The following is a 25,440-nucleotide window of genomic DNA, read 5'->3' as shown; positions in this document are numbered from 1 at the left end:
CATGAATGTGGGATACTGTCAAATGCTTTTTTGTAGTCTGTCCATGACATACTTAAATTCTTCCCCTTTTTACAATTCTCCATTATGACTTTATTTAACAACAAATAATCCTTTGTTCCATATGACTTTCTTTTGTTATCCTTTTGTTCTATTGCCATGATTGAGTTTTCTTCTAAATGACTATAAACTCTGTCGGTATCAATTCCAGTGTATAATTTATACATCATCAGAAGACAAGTTATTCGTCTATAGTTTTTAGGATATCTTGCAGGTTCGCTCTTAAGTAGGAGTATTGTTTTTCCTGTTGTTAACCAGGTTGATGTCTGTTCAGGGTGTGCATATAAATAGTTCTTACTCATGGCTAAATCTTCATGTAAATATGTTAAAACTTTTAGCCAGAACTATCTTTACTTGCTTTTTTAATTGGGTTTCTAATACCATGACAGGAATGGACCACATTCCTAAGTCAAAGTATGATTAAAGTTCAGGAAATTAGTATTGTTTCAATCTTTGATGTTAGCCAGAAGTGTTCTTCTCAGTACCCGCAATGTACTTCAGAGTTACATGTATCAGTAGTATATCTAAGTACAATTGTAAATTCTTTTTTATAAAACTCATTTCTCCCACTACTATTGGAACTGTCTGGGTACTCTTCTTCCACATTGCCCTCATTTCTGACTGCAAATCCTGGTATTTTATGACTTTGTGTCTCTCTGTACATTAAGACACTGTAGTCACTGGGTGTAGCAGTTTCAATGATCAATGCTACTTCTGTCTCCTTTTCATGGACTACTGTGTCTGGTTTTCTTGCATCTCTTTTTTTGAACTATTAGTAGTGGGCGATCCCATGTGATATAAACTTCATCATTTTCTATAATGCTTTGTGGCTTATGTTTTCAGCGTTTTTCAACTTCTTCAACATTACAATGTTTGCACAATCCCCAGTGCAACAGTCTTGCCGCATTATTTTGCCTTTCGGTGTACAGTCCTCCTGCAATTAGTATATCACAGTCACCAACAAGATGGGCAACTGTTTCCAATTCTGTTTTACAAAAGCTACATTTCTCTGTTTCTCCCACATGTTCAATGGACTTTATATACCAACGTGTACGTAGTCCACTATTTTTGGCCACCAATATTAACCTTTCATCTTCAGGTTTAAATTCACCTCTCCTTAACCATTCCTCCATTGGATCCTGATCAACATGAGGCTGTTCCATGAGTTTTCTATACTTGCAACTATATGAATACATTTTCCAGATTTCTTCCCTTCTCATCTGATACTTCACCTTATATTCTTTCTTTTGTTTTTGGCACATTCAGTTGCTGCCTGATCTTTATCTACTTCTGGTTTGATTTCCATTCCCACTTAACTGCTAAACTAAGCAAGGAAGTCATCTTAGACTTATTATCTACATGTTTTAAAACTTTCACTATGTTTTGGTCTTTTGAAGTGGCTTTACCTGTATGAATGTGTTGATAACCACTTAGCAGAAGGCGGAACCCCCACACCCACCCTTTTGAACTATTTTCATGAATATTTCTGCATAGAGTTTAAGTATTCCAAATGTCATCATCTGCACACACTAATATGAAATGTTTGCTATTTTCAATTATTTGACAAGTTCATAGAAAAGAAATGTTTCAAGCAAAATATATTTGTTCATGTTTTGTCAGAAAAAGATGATCTGTACCTAAGGTATATGGAGTAGACTGACAGAAGTTTAAAGTTGTACTATGAATCTGTAATATGAAATGTGCAAAATTTATGCTTTGTGAGTTGAATGTTAGTGGGGAAATGTACTTTAAAAAACTATTGCATAGTCAAAGGTTAAATGTTCTATTTTGTTTTGTTTAGGATTTCTATCCCCATCACCATTTTCAAGTCCTTTTAATACTTCACTAACTCATCGGAGACCAAGCCCTCCACCCAGTTTATGGAGTACAGGTTATGCTTCACGTTAAGACTGCTCTACCAGCTGAAGAACTCAGCAGGCATTTTCCTGTGTAATATGAGTGCCTTTCTACTGTGCTTAAAAGATACAGTATCAACTATAAGTGGAGTTATCTAATCAGTGTTTCTGAATTGTGTGTATATCTGCACCTGGAATATTCCCATCCTTTAAAGTATACAAGTGAGCAGACTTCAACATATATGGTACATTTTTTTTTCACTTGATTTACTAAATTTATTTGTAAACATATGCTGCTGTATGCAAAACAATATGATGTAAACAAATGTCAAGCACACAGATGTGTATGTGTATTATATATATGTATACACACACACACAAACACACACATAAATAATGTACATACATGCACACACACTTGTGTATTTGGGCTTGTAAGTTGCTATTCATATGTGAAAGTTCCAATCTTCATCAGTCTGTCTTCACACATTAGTGAGTAAGGTGGACATTTGAAGTGTGACAGTTAAAAAAAACTGAAGTGAAGTTTGGTGTACATATAATGCTCTTTAGAGAGCCTCAGGAAGTGATTGCACTGATCAATGTTTAATGTGGCAGCTTCAGGAAATGTGATTGAAATTACTTCTCTACTTTACATAAACTGGGCATAACTGTGAACTGAAATGTTTCTGTGAACAAGTGCATAAACTTAGAATTGTGGTGTCCCCTGTTGTATGACTGTGAAACAGCTAAGGTTTAAAGGGGAATAGCTGTTACAGGAAGTCCTTTTAAGTGAAATCGTTGGTAGTTTCCTGCAATTTGCATACCAAATCTCTTGGCTTACAAGTTGACATTTTTGTAACAAGGTATCCCAGAAGTCCTTACTGCTACCAGAAGATCATAGGTTCATAGACTAGTACTAAGCAAACTGCCCTTGCGAGACATTTTAAGCCTAGCAAGTTATCCCTTGAGAGACTCAAACCCTGCAACTTGTGTTTGTAAGGCAAACACCTTAACCATTAGGCCACCCTCCCAACCCCCTCTCAACTTAGAGAGATTTCTGGTGTACATCATGTGTAAGGGTTAAATTGTACACAAAAAAAAATGTAAGGAAGAAGAATGATACTCTATCTTTCACTTGTTTTTTCTTTCTAAAACTGCCACGTTAGTAGCAAGCATCTGAAGTAAGACAGAAGGGAGTGAGGCTGTATAGAGTTCCACATACATAGTTGCCCCTTATACATTGTATATTGAAGCAAAACATTATTTGGATGCCCAAAATAAATTTCATTTTTGTAGGCTGCAGTGTGCACGCTGCCTGCATTCTGAGTTCATATTCACTGCCATACTGTTTGTAACGCACGTTTTTAGGTTCATAAGTATTTACAAGTAGTAGGCATGCGGTTTGGATGACCACTGTATCATAAACCCAATATGCTTAAGTATTAGTTGCCCCAATTAAGGATGGTTGATCCTAGCAGTTTAGCCACTTCCAGTTTATCTCATTTTATACTTGTGATGAAATGGGAAGTTTTATTTTGAACAAGGACAGGAGTTGGACCATTATTCCCATTTTCAGCCTCAGTTTTCGTTCCTGTTATAGATGAATAACCCTTTGGTACAGTTTATTGACCCATGGAATACAGAGATATGTTCATGCTGTACTTCTTCGTCATTGGCCCTTCTCCCATTTGTCATTCCAAATGCTGTTTTTATTGGCAGAAACTGTTTTGCATAGTTTTTAATCACGCCCACTCTTCTGACACCATCACAGCCACCAAAGAGTAAATAGTGCATCTGTTTGATGAATTAGTATCATTCACTTTATCGCTATTTATACTAAGCTTCCAGTGAGTGTATTCTGTATATTGTAGAGTATTGCTCTCATTCCAGGCAGGCTTAGTTGTGCTTTTCTCTGCCCCAACTTGCAGACTGCTCTTTCAGCTTCCTGAGCTTAACCGTCATATAATATATAAACATACTTGAATACCTACTGTATATGTGTAAAAAATTACTTGCTTAATCCATTCATCTAGTCCAAGATTACAGAAGACAAGTGCCTATCCCAGCACTTGCTGGCATAATCACTGGATTGTCTGGAAATCTAATTTTTGTGACAAGAACATCTTGTAATGATGAATGGAATATTATACTCTTCTCCCTATAATGAATGAAGCAGTGAAGGTTAAAAGCAAAGATTAGGTGAGTGGCAGTTGATCCCTCAAGTATTCACTGTTTGTTCCCCATGTTTTCCTTCATCTTAAAGTGTTATGAATTTGTAGCCTTTTCTATGCTAAGTTTAGTGTTGTGCAGCTATGCTTACTGAAGGAGAGATTGAAGTAGTGTACATAGTCAACTCAGAAACATGCTAAGATTCATTCTGATTATGGAATCCATTCCTGTGTGCCTGCTGAAGAATATTCTGGGATTTCTAGTTACAAAAAGTGTCTTCTTCAAGATCAGAAGTTATTAAATTACAGATAGCTGTAATGCTGCTAATGTCAAATGAAAGAAATGTATTAAATAATATGTAGAAAGCAAACTTTTTGTCCTAGATGGTAACCTACTGCTTGTGCCATATTTCTGTCCAGGGCTTAGTACAGAGAAGCTCCCCTTATGTGAATTTTTTTCTACTGTGCTATTTTTGCATTTTTAAAAATTATGTTAGATTGCAAATGTTGCTTCATTACCATTTTAGTAAAGCAGTATGTATTGTTTTTATATGTTTAGCATAATTTTAAAGACATTTTATTTTCAGGACATTCCTTTGTTTTATGTACTGTTAAAAGCTTTTTGAAGTGTTAGATCACAAGCAGTGCTGCATTTTAAATGGCATACTAAGTTAATTTATGTATTGTTAATGTTGATTTCTTTCAGCATTCTATGTGAAATGTAACCTATGGAAACATGTCTGGTATATGTTCTGTGCACCATGTGAATACATTTGTTCAACACAAACCTCAAAGGGGAGAGTACAGCATTTGAAAAAAAATATGCAGAAGTTAAGATGCAGATATTCATTTTTATTGTACTTTTCTGTAAGTGGTAGTAGTGATGTTTTATTGAATATAAATGGAACCACTGGCATTTTTTTGTACGTGTGTGGCTTGATGTCAAGTTGCAGTGAATTTTTGCTTTAATTTTTGTATTTTGAATGATTACATAAAATTCACTGCAGAGTTGTGTATGTGTGTGTGAAAAAATACACATTGAGTGGTCCTTTTTTTGACTGTTTTCTAAGAAAGTCACAGTCTGCTTTAATTTTCCTTTTTAGTAAAGCACCATACCTGAAATTTGTGATTCACTCCAATTTGTGGTAATTAAGAATGTGAAAATGTTTGAAAATCCAGGGCTTTATTTGTAGCTAAAAATAATTATGCAAATTTTCAGTTCAGAGCATCCCTTTATTGTATTTAACGACAGACCTCGTCAACATTAATTTGGTATTTATGTGTGAAGGGGAATGGGATATCTCTGCAGTTTCAGTTCTTATTGCAGGCATTGACATGGTGAGGGAAATGGTGGGATATCTAAATAAGTAACTACACAACAGCCTTTTCTGACAAAATTACTGTATTTATCTTTGTCTCAACTTGTAGTCCACTCACATTTATTCCAACAATTCACTTGAGAGCTCGCAATAACAGTAGTACAGATGTTATTTAGATAATAACATTACAGAGACTGACTATTTTGGACACAGCAAGGCTCAGCAAAGCTAAGTTCAAGAACAGCAAAACTTTTCCTCTTTAAAGAGAAATATTTTTGTCCATGTAAAAATTATCCCTGTTTTGCTGCATAAAACTGAAATATTCCTTGACTATTTATCTCTCTTTGTGGCATTTCTAATCTGTTCAGCTTCATTGATGCACACTGTGTTTAGTCTGCATGAACACTTCATCCAATACTTCAAGTTTTTGAAGGCACTTTAAAAATAAAACACCAGTTGCAGAAGACACATAAAACCAGACAGGTGAATAGGTTCATAAGTAGTTGGTTGGCACGCAGTCCAGGAAACCATAGAAGAATCTAGCCTATTTTCCCCAAAAGTTCCAGTGCTTGATCTGGTTAACTGACTTGCTAAGTCACACAGTAGGGAAATGGAGGCTAAGGGAATCAAACCGTAGACTATAGGTAGCAGATGGTCAGTATCTTCTACACTATCTACTAAACTTGCATCAAATAATGGTATCTTCTTTAGAAGTTTGTCTTTTTGGCTTCGGCATCTTGTTGCTTCTTACACTTCAGACTTGAGCAAGGAAGACCTTGCACAAAAATATGTGAAGCCCTATAAAAGTAATATACCACCACACTGGCCAAACAATAAAGGAAGCCACCAGAAATTAGCGAAGACCACAGTTTATTGTTGCTTTCGTCTCCAAGAGACTTCATCAGAATAAATTAAGCATACATCAGCAACTCCTTATATATCAAACCACTAATTAAGTTCAATTAAAAAACACATTTTAAAGATACAGAGACCAGGGTATTTGTAAAAGCAAAAACAAGTCATTTTAAAACCTTCAATCTCCTATTTTTTTAAAAAGCATTCAGTACTTGCATATAATAGCAACCAGGTTTTCTCACTGACATACCTCGGTATGTGTGTGGGGACACAGGTTGCTTAACCTAAAAAGGGGTTTGTCGAGAAATAAGCATTAGTCAGTCACAGTGGGTATGACCCAGGAAGAGGCGTGAAGGTGAAATTTTGTACTTCTGGATAATGCATCTCATTGCTCCTGTAATTGTTGAAACGCATTACAAAAGCTGCATTTCTCAATGCAATGTTAGTTAAGGCAAAGTGACTCATGAAATGCACCCTGTAAACTTCTAAAATGTAAATATCTTAAGGCCAAGGATTGCTGCCTTTCTTTGTTTATGTCTCAAGATTTTCAGTTAAGGTGCTAAGAAACTGTCCCCGTTTGGGAAGCAATGGCCATAGGTTATACAGTTCCTGAATAAACCTTTTAAGAGCACTTCGGCAAACATCTTACTGCCTGATGAAGTGATTCTTCCTGTTGTTTGTGGCATGTGGCATGCTTTTTCTGTGTGACCCGATCATATGTTTACACATTGTGAAAAAGAAAACATTAACCAAAACCATCCTTTCTGTCTGTTTGCCTTCTCTGAAGCATTCCTTCTACTCAGTCAAAATAATCCGTTCATCAGAACGGTAGCAGGCATGACAATTCAAGCGTGTGTGTGTAATACACACCAAACCAGGAAGAGTGTTTAATGAAATTTTTCTTTTCCCGAAGATAATGCAGTTATTCCACAGCACTAAAGACTGTGAGTGGCACCTTGTAGTGTTTCATGGCCTCATTTCTACTGATGTATGCGAAATTCTCAACCGTAAAAATCTGATTGCGATAATACGTAAATACCAAAACATTTAATGTTAACAGAATCATTTATACCAGGTTGTCAGCTCCTAGCCTTAACTGCAACATAGTTTCTCTTTGCTCAAGAAAATCCTTGAAGGACCCACCCCTTAGGGTAGGGTAAGGCTAGGAGCTGACAAATAACCTGATATAAATGATTCTGTTAACATTAAATATTTTAAAAAAAAATAGAAGATTGAAGGTTTTAAAATGACTTGTTTTTACTTTTAAAAATTCCCTGGTCTCTGTATCTTTAAATTGTGTTTTTTAATTGAACGTAATTAGTGGTTTGATATCTAAGGAGTTGCTGATGTATGTTTAATTTATTCTGATGAAATCTTTTGTAGATGAAAGCGACAATAAAATGTGGTCTTCGCTAATTTCTGGTGGTTTCCTTTATTTTTCGGCCAGTGTGGTGGTATATTATTTTTATTGGTGTTTGGTTTGCTGCTACATCCTTTGGGATTGTTCCTTTTAATATGTGAAGCCCTGATTTCTTTTCTGTCCAGCTATGGTCATAAACAAATCTTTGTTAGTATAAAACTGCAGTTCAACAGCACCACATTTCTGTGCTACTCACAGTTGAGTTGTCGGCTCCTGTATGAATGACAGGATGCTTGACAGTACCTCTGAACAACAGTATGTATATGGGTGAGGAAATCCCTTATAGCTACTGTATTCATAGTCTTTACAAACCTTAAAATGTAGACATGGTAATTACAGAAATGCACACTATGTTGTAAAGACAAAGAAGCAACTCTGAGAGGAATCCAGCATACATTATGGAAATGGGAAATGTTTAAGCGAAAAATAAAATCATATGGCTTCTCCATCATACCATGTTGGAGTAGAAGAAAAAAAATCTAGTGATGCAGACTTAGTGCCGTGTATAAGATCAAGACGAGAAAATTTATTTTTGTTTTTGACCACAACAGTTCCTCACCTTTAAGAAGGTGCACCTGTTTTTTACCAACATTTATAAAGACTTATGCAAATGTGTGTTGCCTGGTATCAACATAAAATAAACTTCTGTGCCACAATATGAGAGTACAAAAATTAGATTCTTTTGCAGTGCAGCATACAACTAATTATATTCTTGTATATTGCTGTTGTAAGCAGAGCACACATTTCATTTAGTAAAGAAAGTTCAGTTTAAAGGTCATTACACTTGTGGAACATCTTCACTCAAGATTGCTACTGCAGACTTACAAACTGAATGCTTGTAAGAGGACCATATTTAAAATCTTTCATTGAAGTACCCTGTTGCAGTTCATACAGATTTTGAACTTCGTGTTTCACAAACACTTGTAATGCTTTTAGTTACTCAGGTTTACCACCAGTCCCCCCCCACCCCCCCAAAAAAAAGGTTGGATTTTGTTTCCAAGCAACAGATATCAAAATTCTCATTCAGATATTGCACTCTGTTTCTGTTGAGGTTTGATTTCCCTGTATATTTTGAGTTACTGTAAATCAGGCATTGCATTTGGAAAGTCACATTTCATGCATTACTGTCTGTTGTATATTTTACAGCTTGCCCGATAAACAAACTCATTTTAGACCGCAACATTAGAAAGCTGTGGTGACATGGCACTATGATATAAAGTGCAAGATATTCAAGTTTCATACCTTATTTAAATTATTTAATTTTTATTCTGAGCCAGTGTGTAGACTGCAGGTGGTAGAATTCTTCTGTTTTCCCTTAACCTGAATGTTTTATTGTCTGTTCTAGAATTAGTATAAAAAGTGTCATTTAATGTGATTTTGCTGTAGTTATTTTAAATACATTTTGCAAAACTGCATAAGGTGGTTGCAGTGCTGTGATACATTTTCCCTCTGCTTGTTGAGTTTTGATACTTTCCTGTTGATAGTTATAGCGTTTATAAGATTTATTTTTTTGTCTGCAGGCATCTCACTTTTATCCCCCAAGCATTAGGGTAAGGGTAGACTTAAATGGATGCAGTTATCACATATGAGCAAGAGTCCACCCATTAAAGTCTATGGATGCATTCCATATTATCCCTAGGGTGATGTCATTAAGGGATACTGTAGATTTATTTGGGTAGTGGCCTAATAAAAAAAAATATGATTTTTTTTATTTAAAATAAAAAATGACCCATATGTTATAAAGAATGTTGCAGAGGGAAATGCATCACAATGCTTAAGTCATTAGGTGCTGCAAAACAGGGACGTCAGTCAGAAAATCACTTTAGGGAAGCAGACAGGGACCACATGGTTTTACATCCTGCTGTTAGTAATGTTTTTTACAGTTTTCTTTCTCAACTGTATATTGTAGATGAGTTGTACTATCCTGACAAGTTTGTTACCCAGTAAACAGATGTCAAGGTGAATTTCCCTTACTAAAATATACCCAGTTTAGAGACTGAAAGAAAGCGTGATTATTATTGTGTGTGTTCATGAATGGAGATCTCTAATTGAAGTTTTAATAATGTGAAAAGTATGAGCCGCCTCTAAATCTTTACGCATTCTGCAGGAAGAAATAAGTCGAAATTTCATTCTGCAGGAAGAAATTAGTCGAAATTTTTCCATACTGTTTTTTTTTTCTAAGTACAGTGCGTTATGGTGAACCACTCCTTCTGCCAGTAATGTGAGAAGTGAGTTGAGTAATAAGCCATGTTTTTCCTGCTGTTTTAAAATTTCATACACTGCAGTATGCATAAAACTGTTATTATTGTATGAATTTTACTTTGTGAAAATAAGAAATGCTTTCAGGTAGTTGCATTTCTGACAACCATGGTGTATGTATTTGACTGAAATGTTTGAATTGTTTTGTATTTTTTATTTAATAAACATTTCTGAAATGTGCATGTGCATCATTTTCTGCAATTGGTATTGATGTGTGGTGGTTGTTTCTTTTCTCAGTCTGTTCTGCACCGAAGTAACAAGCTTGCAACACATTTGAGGGCCCTATTACTCCTAGACATGCCATTGAAAAAGTATTATCTGATGTTGTTAATTTTCATTCATTCCTTACTGATGGGTGTCTGTTCCATCCTCTGAACCGACTCGGCCTTATAACAAGCTTGTGCCAGCCAAAAAACTCTTGCGCTAAGTTTTTACCCACAGTGCCCTTCTCCCTGTTACCTCAGATCTTGTTTGCTGCATAGCCGTAAAGCCGTGTCAAGCCAGCTCTCAGCTAAGTACTTCAAATTTTTCAGTATTTCATATTAAAAACTTTTTTTTTATTAATTTTCTAGTTTAATACCTTTAACATATTTCTTAGTTTATCATTAACTTTACCCACTCTCTTACCGTTGTTGGTCTACTGTCTCCCTTACCTACTAAGTAATCCTTAAGTACCATTGTTGGTACAGGCCCTTTCTCTCTCCCTTTCTCTTTACCTTACCCTTGACGTATTTTTAATACCATTGTTGGTATTCCCTTTTCCCTTTCTTTCTTTAAAAAAAAAAAACTTTCCTCTATCTTTCTTTTACATTTGGTTGTTGTAGCAGTAGTTGATAATAATCTTTTTATCCGCCATGGAGAAAAAAGGAACTTCAGGATTTAAGCAATTCAGCCAGTGTGGCAGCAAAATGCCGAATTCAGACACCCATGTATCGTGTGTGTATTGTCTGGGTGTTCCTCATATTTCTTTTCAGCCTCCTTGTACTGTTTGTAAAGGGTTCAGCTCTTGAACCCTTCACGAGAGAGAGAATAACTTGATTTTGAAGGGCCTTCCTAAGACGCCCTTCTCAGAGGCTATTTCTGGGTCGAAGGGCTCAACACCTAATAAAGAGCACAAAAAAAAAAGAGACCACATTCAGTTCCTTCCTCATCCTCTAGTAATAAAAAGCAGTAACCAAGACAAAAGATAGCCAAATTGACTTCTTTGGCCTCAGGGCTCAAAATGTCATCCACGACACCATCTTTAGTACCGACTTCGGTGCCGTCTTCAAAAATTGTGTTCGGCACCAACCTTGCCTAAATTGGTGATCTCTGCTCATTGCCATCTTCGATAATTGTGACCACGGCACCAACCATGTCTACGGCACCAAGCCTGCTTCCAGTTTCTGCTCCATCTGTTTCAGTATCGGACATCCTTTCCACACAAGTCTCTACTCTCAAAACCTCTGTGCTGATAGACCATTCCACCCAGCCCAGATACTCACCCACGGTGGATCCTTTCTTTGGGCAGCAGTTTAGCCCTTTCTTAGAATGGCCTGACTCTCCAACAGGATATCAACACAATCAACCAAGAGCCTCTCAGAACTGGATGTGGTGCGTCTTGTGGAACAGCTGCTAATGACTAGAGGGATTACAGCACCTTCCAAAATTCCCCTCCCATTTGGAGTTGGGATTCTGTCTCCATGGACTCCAGCATATTCTCCTCCTTTGATCTCCGTGCAGGCATTAAAGTCCCCTGCACTGGTGCCTCTTTCGGTATCCATTTCTTTGGTTCCACTGGTGGACCTCACTCTGGTTCTGAAGCCAACCCTTTGGTCTTCAGTTCAATCAGAGCTGGGCCATTCTCAGGATCGTGACTGGACTTGTGGGCACAGATACACCTAGTATGGTGCCAATTTTTTCCACAGCGCCATCTACTACGGTTACTGGAGTCCTAGCAGTACCTAGTCCTCTTGGGGCTCTTTCCTTGGAAGGAGGCCAGTTGGAGTGGGGTGTGACCTCGGTTCTGAGGTTGTCATTCTCTGTTCTGGGCTCCCATCCATCTTAAGGCAGGCCAGCTTTCCAGGCAATGGAGAGGGCCCTTGCATCTGCAGGCAAACCGTGGACATCAGAATATCAGTTATGTCCTCCCTCTGAGCCGCAGCTGACACAAGCCACTGCTTTGGGACATCGAGCACAAGAGCCTAAAGATACCCTACTGCAGGGTGCCCCCTCTTCGGAGTCTTCAGAAGCCCCCGCTGTAGAGGTTCCATGCAGGAGGACATATAAGAGGACAAATGTGGACTCACCTGAGGAGTCCCTCACCAAAAACACAGACTACGATGAAGGGGAGGGGTCCCCACAGTTGCCCCTGATGATTCCTTTGGAGACTTCCTGGAAATCCTGAAACAGCGGGTTGACTGGAAGTCCACCAACCCCCTCCTCCAACGAGTCTGTATTCTTGCAGGCTTTTTGTGCTCGACTGTCTACTTCATGGGTGACCCTGCCTGCAGATGAGCTGGTACAACTCATTGCCGTGTGCATGGAAGAGTCCTGATACTATTGACCCAATCCCATGGAGCCAGACAAAATTTTATCCTCTCCCGAACAAAACCCACACTAGTCCAAGGGTCTCCCTGTAGATGTTATAGTGGTGGTGGTGTCAGCCACTAGGAAGGAGTGTTGTCATGAGACGTCATGCCTGGATGCACCTTTGTGACTTTGCGGATCCTTTCCAGTCTTCCTTTTGTAACGGTCCAGTGGAAGCTTCTTCTCTTTTCGGCCCGAAAGTTAGACATATTGGCCAGGTGTGAAAAGGACAGCAAGACCCTGTCTGCCATGGGTATACGTTTTTCCATCCCTCAATGACCTTTACTGTAGGAATCAGAGGAGTGAAAAGATGTGGCACAAGAAATCTCAGGGTCCTTTCCATTATGCACACGGCGAGTTTCCTCTCCGGGGCAGAGGGGGGGATAACTCGTCCAGAAGATGCCCCTACAGAGGCAGAGGGGGTCCGCGTAACCAGGAGACCAGAGATTCCTTCTCTGGGCAGCCCCATCAGCACTCCTGAAGAGCGGCCCAATTGCTTTCCTCCGGAAGCAGTCAGGGAACATTTCTCTGTGCACCTCCCTGCCTGGCAAACAGTAACTACAGATTCTTGGGTGCAGAAGATCATAGCCAGAAGTTACCACATTCCGTGCAACCCTTACCCAACATCACCAAGATGAATTCCCCAAGTTCCACCCAGTCAAAGAGAAACAGCAGCTCAAGAAATACAAAAGCTGTTTCAAAAAAGAGTCATCCAAACAGTCCCACCAGACCAAATAGGATCCGGATTCTACTCAAAATTCTTTTTAGTGCCAAAAAAGATGGGACTGGAGACCAATTTTGGATCTCAGCAGCCTAAACGAATTTGCCAAACAGGAAAAGTTCCAGGTGGTCATGGTTCAGTCTATCCTTCCGTTTCTGGAGAAAGAGGATTGAATGTGCTCAATAGATCTTCAGGATGCGTATTACCACATAAGAATGAACAAATGCTTTAGAAGACTCTTTCTCCTCCAGCTAAGAGCCCATCACTTTCAAGTCCGCACACTGCCGTTTGGACTCTCTGCAGCCCCCAGAGTGTTCACCAAGTGCATGGCAGTTGTAACAGCTCACTTGAGACTTCAAGGATTCCGGGTGTTTCCGTATTTAGACGATTGACTCCTCACTGCCCCCACCAAGCATCTACTGGAGATAGCTCTAAACTACACTCTTCACACTGACAGAATTTCTGGGAATCTCGATAAATTGGGGAAAATGCAACCTAACTCCCTCTCAAACCATGGAATTTATAGGAGAAATTTTCAATATATGTGCTTGCCTGGTCTCTCTCCCAGATCACAGATTACACAGGATAAGATCCCAAATCCAGGTGATACTCTATCAAAACCAAGTCTCAAGTTGGGCGGTTCTTCAACTCCTGGGCTCGATAGCAGCATCAGTTACAATAGTTCCCTTGGCAAGACTACACATGCAACTTCTCCATTAGCTCCTACTGACACAGGTATCCCTTGCACCATCCTACCTCCTTTCAAATCTGCATAACTCAACGATGCAAACTAGATTTAATATGGTGGATGAAGCCAGATGAGGAGTTATGGAGTCGCCTTTTCTCCCCACCTCAACCCAGGGCCATAGCGACCACGGACACTTCCCTGATAGGGTGGGCGGAGCTTTTCCAGGGGAAGACGGTCCAAGACACTTGGTCAGACATAGAGGCCAGTCTGCATATCAGTGTTCTAGAACTGAGGGCAGTGCTTCTGGCGTTGCAAGCATTGCAATCTGCCCTTCTGTCAGGGGCAGTTGCTAGACAGTCCAACAATATGTCAGTAGTCTGGTAAATCAACAAACAAGGAGGACCCAAGTCCTATCCATTATGTCAAGAGGCCATGAGTATTTGGCAATGGGCAATAGCTTCAGACTCCATTCTGATAGCAATGCATATTCCCAGGGTTTCCAATGTGATTGCAGACAAGCTGAGCAGATGTACCCTACTGCCTCATGAGTGGTCCCTCAATCCAGTCTTGGTGGCGAAGATCTTCAGCCACTGGGGCCAGCCCTGCTGCAATCTTTTCACCACAAATACAGCAGCTATTTTGCCCTAATCCCCCGAGGGACACTCTGATACACGATTGGCCCACGGGACTTCTATATGCCTTCCCTCCTTTCCCCCTGATTCTCCAATTTCTAAAGAAGGCTCTTTGTCTGAGAAGCAAAGTAATCCTCATTGCCCCTTACTGGCCATGACAAATTTGGTTTCCCCTTCCTTTGGCCTCATCTAGTACACCAGCCCTGGATTCTAGATCCAACTCCAGAATTGAGCTCACATCTGCAAGGGTTGACTCACCCCAACCTTCCCAGTCTCAAGCTGACAGCTTGGTTTCTCCACTTCAGGTAATAGCCAGGCAGAGTAACCCTACCTCCCCAGTACAAAATATTCTTCTGGCTTCATATACATCATCCACCAGAAAAATCTGTCTCAGCAAGTGGAAGAGATTCCTTATTTCGTCCTGACAAAGAAAACTGGACCCTTGCTCAGCTCCTGTTACTGTGGTTTTGGATTATCTGTCAAATCTTCTCCAGTCAGGAGCAGCAGCCTCCACAATCTGAATCCATTTAGCTGCAATCTCAAACTTCCATAATGGTTTCCAAGATTCATCCTTAATCTCCCATTGTCTCTGTAAAACCTTTTTAAAAGGGGTCTCGCACATCAGACCACCCTTCAAAGAACCGACTGACCCTTAGAGTTTAACACTAGTACTGTAATCATTGACACAACCACCTTTCAAGCCTGCAAACTCTTGCGATATGAACTTCTTATCCTGGAAGTCACTATTTTTAGTAGCCATCACCTCAGCAAGACACACATCTGAGCTTCAAGCCTTATGCATCAAGCGGCCTTACGTGGTTTTTCATAGGGGCACAGTATCACTCCGGACTAACCCCTCCTGCCTTCCAAACGTTATTTCAGAACTGACAACCAGTTGACCTACCTGTCTTTTATTTTTCCTAACTACTCAAAGGGGAATACTGCCTTCATTATCTAGATTTACATAGACAATTACGATTTTATCTGCACAGAACAAAACCGGTGCATAAATTGGACCAGTTGTTTGTGGCCTCCTCAGGCCCGGAATTGGGGGACCCTAACTCTAAAGTGACCATATTAAAGTGGTTGAGAAACTGTATGTCCTTCATCTACTAGCATAATAAAATTCCTCTACCAAGCAAAGTCAAAGCATACTCAACCAGATCAGTGGCGACTTCTGTTGCTTTTCGTTGAAGGGCTTCAATGGATGATATCTGTGCAGCTCCAACCTGGTCTACCCTTCATACCTTTATTACTCATTACAGATTGGATCTGATCTCAAGGGGAAGAGCATCCTTTGGTTCAATGGTACTTGGGAACATTCTTCCGTAAGGGCCTCCCAGGGCATAAAGTAGCTAGGGACTCTGTCCCATCAGTAAGGAATGAATGAAGATTAACAACATCAGATAAAGAAGTTATGTTCTTACCATAATGTCCCATCAGTGTTGTTCATCTTTATTCATTCATTATGTCCCACCCACCTTCCCCCTCCAGAGGCTCCTGGAGGATCGGATTAAGTCCTACTCCTGCTTTAGGGTTTCTGCTCAGAAAAAGCCTCTGCTTTCCTTATCACAGGCAAACTTTATCTGAGGTAACAGGGAGAAGGGCACTGTGGGGTAAAAGCTCGAGAGTTTTTTGGCTGGCGCTAGCTTGTTATAAGGCCAACTCGGTTCCGAGGATGGAACTTCTGCTCAAAATTATCAGATAAGGTCTGAGGCAATGCTGCTTAAGGGGTCATGTATGGGAAATAAACTGCAGTATAAAGGCATAGGTGGCATCACCCCCCCCCCCCCGGACAATAACAATACTTGCATTTTACTTTCATTTGCTTGTAAATTATTCATATCCAGTGCGGAATGTTTTATGGAGTATGTATTTCTTTTAACTTTTTCTGTAATTGTTTTTACTGTGATACTCCTTACTCCATATGGCTGTTGAATAATCTCAGCTGATCCATTTACTTGTTTGGCCCGTTCCCCAGGGGAAGTGTCGTACAGCCCAGTTGTTTCATTACAAAGAAATTGAGCATGCTGGGAGTATTTGCAGATATTCAGGGCTGGACAAGTAGTGGGCCACTTCGAGGAGGTGTAATTTTTTTCTGCAAGTGATGTCACCCTCATCAGCAGTGCCCACCAAGACAATTGTCTTCTGTGTGTTCTCCAGTCTTCATGGGAGAATGTAATGTGTGGTCCAGTCATGCACAGACATTCTTCATTCACTAGTGAATCTAACATGGTGTTTTTTGTGTTCGTCAGGTGCACACACTCTTACCCCCATGAGGAAAGTGAGCTGGTCTAGCCATCTCAGGCCCCCCATGCGGGCTCCTTTACTGCCTGGCCTGCTAATCGAAGCCCAAGTCACCTGAATCATAGGGCTTTATCTTTTTTTTTTGCCTTACAGTTGGCATAGCTTGTCCTGTAATTGTTGCTGAAATAAAAAAAAAATCTCCATTGACATATTTATACCAAGTGTACTATATCTATCGTGATTACAGTATCTTGTGACTCAGCATGCAGTTTTGGATGTTTAACTGGCATTTATGAGAGGAGAGCTAAGGAATTCCTTAAAGCAGCCTATAGCAGGACACCAGTTATGGTTTTATTGAACCATCTCCATTAGATCTAATATTCTGAACCTTCTTTAGCAATTGTTTTGGTTCATCATCGCTTCTATTAGAAGTCAACATATTCTTCTTGCAAGTTGCAATACTCAGGGCTGTACAAGTTCTGTACCAGCAAATGTTGTGGCATTACATGCTGCACTAGAAGAGCATACCTAGCCCTTGACCCCACCAGTTCTTTCTGCAGTTTGCATAGTTTGGATTTGGCTACTGATTTGCATCTTAGAAAAGTTGCCATATTCTTGTACAACACTGAAGCATATTTGTCTGTGTGGCACCTAATAATGCTTTAAGGCCTGCTCAATTATGTCTACCGCCTGGAAGGAAAGCATGATGTGAAAAACTGCTATATGTACTATGGATTCGGTTTGGACACACATTGACATTGGATTGAGAAACTTCTGATATACCTCAATGACACAAGGATGGTGACAGTGGTATGTTGATTCTTTGGAGACCAGTGAAATGATCCCAAGTGCAGCCTTAGCACACTGCCAATTTTTTGACAAAAGGCCAGATGTTGACCAGAGCTTATAGGAGGCAGGACAGCTCATCCTTAGCCAGCAAATGCTCACACCAGTGCTGGTCCTCTGCCTCTGCAGAAGATATGGGGCACAGATGAGCTATATCTCCAGCTTCCACTTTGGAGGGGATGTTTCTGAGGATGTAAGTGCTTATCTTTTCTCAGTTGATCAGCCAAAGCACAGTCATGATAGGTTTGAATTTGTGAAGCAGTCCCTTGAGTTACTCAGTGGTTATAATTAGAGTTGAGGACTGTTTTCCCCAGATCTTCATGTCGAAGACAGCAGGGTTCAGTGGTCCAAAATGAGGAAGAATCCACTGGGTCTTCCCATACTAGGACTTACAGTTTATGCCTTTGAATTGAAGCAGATTTGTGAAATTTAATTGGAACTTTGACTGTGTAGCTCTTCTCGCAGCACTGTTGGCATGTTCACCTTTGAGCTGTTCTGCCCTTTGGACACTGTATGACTGTGCCACAACCCAAATTCTCCTGCTATACAACAGCACATGGTGGTAGGATGGGCAGCTCCCGCTCCTTCCTCAAACGTTCATGAAGACCACCATGGTTTGGCTTGTGACCCTCATTTCTTCTATAGAAACATCTTAGTGGGTATCTAAGAAAGGGATGATAAAAAAAATGGATTGGACATTCCTGGATCCAGTCATAAGATAAGATACCATACAGCCTGCGGCCTGGACCTGCACAGTCTGTATTTGCAACCCTCAAGAAAGTAGATACTGTCAGTAAACACACATGATGAAGCAAGCAATATCTTGCATCATAGGTTGACTTTGACTTCTCTCTCCAGTCTCTAAAAAACAAAAAAGAGGGCACCAGTTTTTGCGACCTTGCCAGCAGACAAGGAATCTTAAGTTCTTAGAATGGTTAAGAGATTACTGCCCTCTACTAAGTTGGAACTTGAGGCCCTCAACTATGTGTTGTACATGTCTAACTTCCAGTAATCTTGAGATAGCTGTCGAGATTCAGCTGAAAGGAAAGTCAAACCAACTTGTAGCCAGCTGTGTTTCTGCTGTAGGGGACTGCCCTATGACTTTGACTACAACTTTATGTAGAAAGCAAAGCAGAGCACAGGCAGTTTTGGTATTTTGCATGGTCTTGGTCAGTTACTGTTAATATCTCAGGTTATTCCCCAGAGGAGTTCCAGGCAAAGATCAAGCCATCATTGCAGAACTCATCAGACACCTCTGATCCTGATCTCACTAGTCCATGTTTTTTCCTGGAGGCCAAAGGTTAAGGTTTACCCCCCACCCTCCTGACCTCACCAACTCAGCATCACATGTTACATTGGGTGCCCTGGTGCCTCTGATGGGGAAGGGTGCTTATATGTTGTCACTTGATGCAATGTCAGTTTTGCTATTGTGGTGGCCACCTTTGGGTGGCCACCACTATCATTAACTTGACTCTACAGTGGAACCATGTCACCAGGATGTGGTCACAGTGGCCAAAGCTTTACAGGATGGATTTGTTGTCATGTCACTAACCTCCCTCCCGATTCTACCTGGTGTGTTGAAGACCTAATGAATTTCTGACCGGAATCTTCCCATGGTTGCAGTCCATCGGAGTGACTATTAAGTTAAAAGCCTTACTTGCTCTGATCTGCTGTCTGTTGCTGAAGAGAGCTGAGCTGGCTGGATCTGAGTAGCCATGCCTGGCCATGCCTGAAGTGTGCTATGAATGAGGAGGGATGGTAGAAAGGGATGGTATCTAGGTAGCACCCCAACCCCAAATGTGCTTTGTGTATGAGATGGATCTCTCAAATCTCATAGTGGCATGTGGATTTATTGATAAAGTTGCAAGTGTGAGGTGTCTGGTGTCTCATCTTGTTCATATCATTGTTATTGTTCTCCTAGTGTTAGTTTTACACCTTGTGTTGCCTGGAGGTTCAATTGGATTAAATATTCTAGTGGGTTGCAGTTTCACCACAACCAACCCTTTTCATGCTTCTTACAGATGCTTCAGTGCTAAGATTGGGAACATACTTTTGTTTTTTTTTGGTTTGAGTTCTCAAAATACTAAAAAGTACCACATTAATCATTTCATTAAATGCAGAGCTCCCTCCTCCGATCCCCCTAGAGGAGGGATAGATCGTTAGGGCTTCTCCCTGTTCAATACTAACCAGTTCCAATGTATCAATAAGCAATGGGCATACACCATATTCTCCCACAGCAAAAAAAAAATAAATAAATAATGAATAAATAAAGAAGAGAGGTAGAGGCACCACTTACACCACCACTGGCCCTGTTTCGTCTGTATCAAAAGCTGTATTTCTAGATTAGATTCCGACATTTAGCACACAGAAACACACCATTACCACCTTTACCTTTCTCTCCCTGTTCTCTCTCAGTCTCAGTAGACCAAGGGAGAGAGGAGTTCACTATATGTGATGATCTCCCTATATTAAGGGAATGTTTCTTTATTTCTCTTTACTCCTGTGACGATGTGAGGTAGTCCCAGCTATGCCAGGAGGAGTAGGGTAGTGGATGTGTAACATATGCCTGCATAGCTAGCTGGAGTTTTATGTTCAGACTATTGTAACTTGAAAATTAATATATTGCAATAGAGGATACTGGAAGAAGATTGCTAAAATGTCAGTTGTTTCTGCTTGTGATCTTGTGAAGGCCAGTATTGTGATCAAGCACCCTATCTTCACTTCTTTAAGGAGCTTCTTCTGTAGCTCCTTCGGTATCCGCTCAGATTTACTGGTTTAGTGACATTAAAGGTTGCATCCTGAAAACACAGCATCTTTGAGTGTTGTTAGTGTGAATCAGAATCACTGAAAACCTTTCAAGCTTGTGAAATATTCCAGTATGTGATTTTCATTTTATACATATCACAAAGATAAAAATAGGCTGTTTTAAATATGAGAGGTCTGTTATGGCTGTTTTAATTGTACAGTAAACAACAATAAAATAAATATGATTTACCATTTTTAGAAATCCACATATCAAAGTCTACAGAGCTGCATTAAAATTTAACATTTATTTAATAAGGTAAAAAACATTAAGGAGAATGTGAAAAATATTGACCAGTGAAAAAGTGACATGCCAAACCAGTCATGAAACCAAAAATCCTTAAAAGAGTGAAGACATGCATAAAATAATTTACAACAAATATTTAAAAATCAGTTTATTATTCATTACATTTGAAAAGACAGTTGTGGGTTTTATTCCCACTCCAGGTGACTGGACTGCTGACACTGCAGTGCAGTATTGGGGGATGCTGCACTTCTGAGAGTGAGCTGTCCTACGGATGAGATGTTAAACTGAGGTCTCATCTGCTTCAGTATAAATTAAAAAAAAATTAAACATTTAATGAAAAAATAAACTGTATTGCTGATTATCTGGAAGTCTTTATAACAGGAAAAAAATCTTAAATCTGTCCATCTAAAATCATGATTGTCTAAAATTCTAAGCAGTGGAGCATGTCTCAGAATGAGTTCTTATATCCCTAATTCACTCCAAAATTCTGAGTCTAACCTGCCTAAAGGTTTTCCCAACATAAAATCCTCACTTGGGAATTATTGATAAACTCACCAAACTAGGCATCAACCCCTATATCACTAGGTTGGTTGCAAACTTGCTCACAGAACACACAGTGTGGAAGTAGTGGACTCCCAAGTCAGACTGCCAACCAGTCACGAGTGGAGTCCCACAGGGATCAATCCTGAGTCCTCTCCTGTTCAGCATCTACTTCTCAGAAGTCCAGGCCAGCACAAAGGGACTCTGGCTGACCAAGTTTGCAGATGACTGCAAGCTGGGAACAATTATTATCTCCCTAAGTGATGCAGACAATCTACAGAAAGGCTTCACCGAGATCAATGACTGGTGTCGAAACCATGGCCTTAAGCTTAAGTTCCCACTAATTACCACATCGATGGGAGCCCACTGAAGGTGTTATAAGAGATCTGGGGACGCAGGTTGACAGCAATCTCTCCTTCGACCACCACATTGCCACTGTACTCAGAAAGTCCTTCTCTGTGGCACATCTCATTACCAATGGTTTTCCATCCAGGAAGAAAGAGGTCATCGTCTCTTTCTACTCTTCCCTCATTAGACCAATTATCGAGTATAATGCCCTGTTTGGCATGTACCTCACTAGACACCTGCAACAGCTGGAAAGGTCACAGACGTACCTCACGAAGAGGATCATAGGCATTAAACACATGTCTTACATGGACAGAATCAAAAGACTCCAGCTGTTCTCTGTCTCATATCACCTACTTGGAGGTGATCTCTGCTTGACTTACAAAGCCATGTCTGACCCAGCTCTGTTGGAAATCCTACATCTAACAAAATCCCAATCTCTCTCGACCACACGCTCCAGAGACTTCAACCTTAATACCACAATGAACAGAATATGCTAGAGGGACAGGTTCCTCACCCAGAGACAGCCCATGCTCTGGAATAGACTTCCCATGCACGTCAAGCAGAGCACCTTGCTGACCCTCTTCAAGAGAAATCTTGATGAGTGGATGGATAATAGAAAGTTTACCCCGGGGATCACTCCAGTGGCTCTACTTGATAGAGGCACTGGGAACTAACAGGTGGCACGATGCCAGGGGACTTCTATGGGCTAGGCTTGTAAAGGCTCCAGGGCCATTAGCCTAGTACACACCTATGAACACATGACTACCTCAGAATATTTTAGTTTATTTTCATCTGAGTAACTAAAAACTAAGTTTTAATGCAGCTATATGGAAGTCAGTCTGTGGATTTTTAAAAGTGTTATGAATATTGTCAGAGTGTGTTTTTGTGAGAAGTATGCGATACAATTTACATTTTACTTGTCTGAAATATATTTTTTTTTTTAATCTGCATTCACAAAAATCAATTTTATAGTGGAGCAGGCTAATGCAACTATCTTTTGCAGGTGTACATATAATAGGAAGTTTGACCACTTTACTTTGGGAGGTTGGCGTAATGGTTAAGATGTTTACCTTACAGACACAAGGTACACGGTTTGATTCTGACATGGGGTAATTGGCTAGGCTTAAAATAGCCCACAAGAGCAGTTAGCCTGGTACTAATCTATGAACCTATAAGATCTTTTCTTAGGGTTTGCTATGTTGCAACATGTGCTGTTAAAGGCAAATGTTTTTTTAAACATAGGACCATCCAAGAAAAGTATGTCAAATTGAAATGGAAGAGAGTGTATATTAGGCCATACACCCAGTAAGGAGGATCCCCTTCTAGATTAGCTAATTAAATGTTAAATTCAATTTATTTCCATTCACTACTAACATTAGTGGTCAGACTTCATGAATGGGGCAAAACTGACTGCTGTTGGCCCTGCTAAGTACTTGGATCAAGATATGTCAGTGCCACTGCCTACTTGTTGACCGTGACAAATGTTTTGGTTCATATATGTAGTCTTGTGATAGTGACATAGTTTCCCTTCTGTTAGTATGCATTGCCACAGTAGCCTGTCTGTTATTATCTTTGAGATGTCTTCTTATAGTTAGAACATTTGAAAACTCCCTTTTTAGAGGATGTTCAATCCCATTTAGATTCTTTTCGAGTAGCATCCAGAGAATTTTTGAATTGTGTCTTCCATAGTATTTTGCCTGCACCTGGGTTTTGTTTTCCACTGATTGCACTATTAGAGTATCCTATTCACAGTCATCACAGATGCTGATATGCTAGCTTTAAATGTATTTGATGAAAAGGATTGTCTTGTGTCTACATTGTTATCAGATTCAGAATTAGGACCAACGTTGATTTTACCTGTACTCCCTAGGGCAGCACAGTGGCTACCTCACAGCTTTAGAGCCTGAAGCTCCGTCCTGATGCCAACTTTGTTTATTTACATACTCTGCCTTTGTTTTTATAGGTTTCCTCCTGGTATGCTTACCCCCCCCCCCCCGAAAAAAAAAAATTGACCTTCTGACGAGAGTTGCATCTAAAAAAGATCCAAGAAAGACCAACTCACTTTGGTGGTTAACAAATAAATTAAGTTGCCCTGTGCAACAAAACTAAACCAACTTATGAAGGACAGTAAACACGACTATTCAGCAATGCCTCTACCCAAGCCCTTGAAGTCTTCAGTGGCAGAAGTACAGTCTTTTCCCCCCTCAAGAGTATCAGCCCAGAAAATATAATCTTGAACAAGAATGGAAGAACTGATCTGAAACAGTGATTAAACTTGTCTGCTAGACATATATCCTCATCTAAGTGAATCAAGATAGCAGTGGGCTTAGCCTACTTTATGGCTAGTTAGTCAGATGAGTGGTTACCTGTGATAGTTGTCATATATTTGGATGTCTAACATTTTTGTTCAACAATATGCAAGTCCCTTATTGTTCTGCTTAAGTGATCACTGCAAACATGCAAATAGAAAAAGTACTTGCAGTGATTCAATTTTCTGGACTTGACTTTTATTCACCACAGGTGTACAACTGTGTGGTTACTATTAAAGTAATGAATGGTGGGGCTGAAGTTTCCAAGAGTTTGGTGTGGGGGGGGGGCTTGCCTTCTGGAAAAAAAAAATCTTTATTTCATCTGGGTAGAAGCTTCGGCGTTTGTCTTGAGGAATTAGTCGATGCTTGTTGTAGGTTCTTGACTTGCTGTTGCAAGACCTGTAAGATTAAAAGCTCCAGTCCTAGAACTTTTGGAAAAACTAATGCTTGGTTGGTATTTGTGACATCTACCCGCCACTCACCTTCATTAATTAGCTGTTATAGCTGAATTCCCCATGGCCAGTAGCCCAGGATGCATTCACTGATTTGGCTTGGTGTTTCTGGTGTGTGCACTAGGGGAGTATTTTGAGGGGATGACTTTTTATTTGCTAATTGGGATGATGGCCTGAACCATAGCGGACCATTGTAGCCATGGCCCTTGCCAGCAACAATACAAAAACAGTTAAAAATGTGCAGTAAGTATACAAGAGTTTAGATAAGAAACATAATACAAATTGCTGGTGTACAAAACATGAGCAGCACGTCATTAACACAGCAACAGCAGAAACTCTGGAAAAACACTCAAAGGTATTAGAGGTGAACCATATATGATTAGCATCAAGGAAACCATTTTGTCAGGCAGCACTGCAGTTAGAAAGTACCATGAGAATACAGTGGATCTACTGTGGTTTAGACCATCATCCGATGACCAGCACATAGTAGGGGCTGGATAAATATTATCTAATATATAAATACAGATGAAGATAAAGAACGAGTAACTTTTAAAAGGCAGCAATATTTTAGTTGTCTGACAACATGTAGACTGTTGCCTCATGGTATGAGGTTCATCAGGTTATACATCTGAAGGTTATTGTAAGCTGCAAGGTTTTAGGTGTAGCATAGTTTCAGACATTACTTCAGAGTGCAAGGGCTGAGGTGATATCTGAATGTGTAACAGTATTCTGAATGTAATGAAAGGTTGACCCAGAACTGAAAGGCAATATTAGAGCATAATAATTTAGATTTATGTCTGATTAGACTTGCAGTTTCATTTGAGTTGGCTTTTTTTTTTGGGGGATTGCAGCAATGCCTAGGACATGAAGTTTAAAAAGTAAATAAAAAAAATAGTTTTACCTTAGGTATGGGTGGTAAGTGGTGGTGGTAGCATAATCCTAGAGATTCTGTGAGAAGCAGTACTTTGTTGGAGAAAGTTGAATTAATGAGGGGTAAGCCATACATTAACCCATTTCCCTGTAGAGAGCAATACTTTGCAGGATAACAGGAAGTTACTAGGCTATTGGCCCTGAGCCCCTTACAAGCCTAGCCAAGAAGTTTGCCC

The 25,440-nt window shown here is 40.0% G+C and overlaps 1 protein-coding gene across 3 annotated transcripts in view; it reads left to right on the top strand.

Moving 5' to 3' along the window:
• Positions 1 to 6,284, top strand: part of NUP210 (nucleoporin 210) — a 2,490,054-nt gene extending 2,483,770 nt beyond the window's left edge. For 2 of the 3 annotated variants that reach the window (XM_044078102.1, XM_044078101.1), the window contains one exon: positions 1,859 to 6,284. In XM_044078102.1, the coding sequence (XP_043934037.1) occupies positions 1,859 to 1,965 (107 nt within the window). In that variant the 3' untranslated portion in view covers positions 1,966 to 6,284. The remainder of the gene's footprint in view (positions 1 to 1,858) is intronic. The other variant, XR_006365597.1, reaches the window with a different exon arrangement.
• The last annotated feature ends 19,156 nt before the right edge of the window (positions 6,285 to 25,440 follow it).

Source organism: Protopterus annectens, chromosome 7.part0 (genome assembly GCF_019279795.1).
Source record: "Protopterus annectens isolate FY-2018-M chromosome 7.part0, PAN1.0, whole genome shotgun sequence".
NCBI classification, from domain to species: Eukaryota; Metazoa; Chordata; order Ceratodontiformes; family Protopteridae; genus Protopterus; species Protopterus annectens.
The sequence above is the reverse complement of the archived record's forward strand: the minus strand, read 5'-3'. Positions and strand labels throughout refer to the sequence as shown.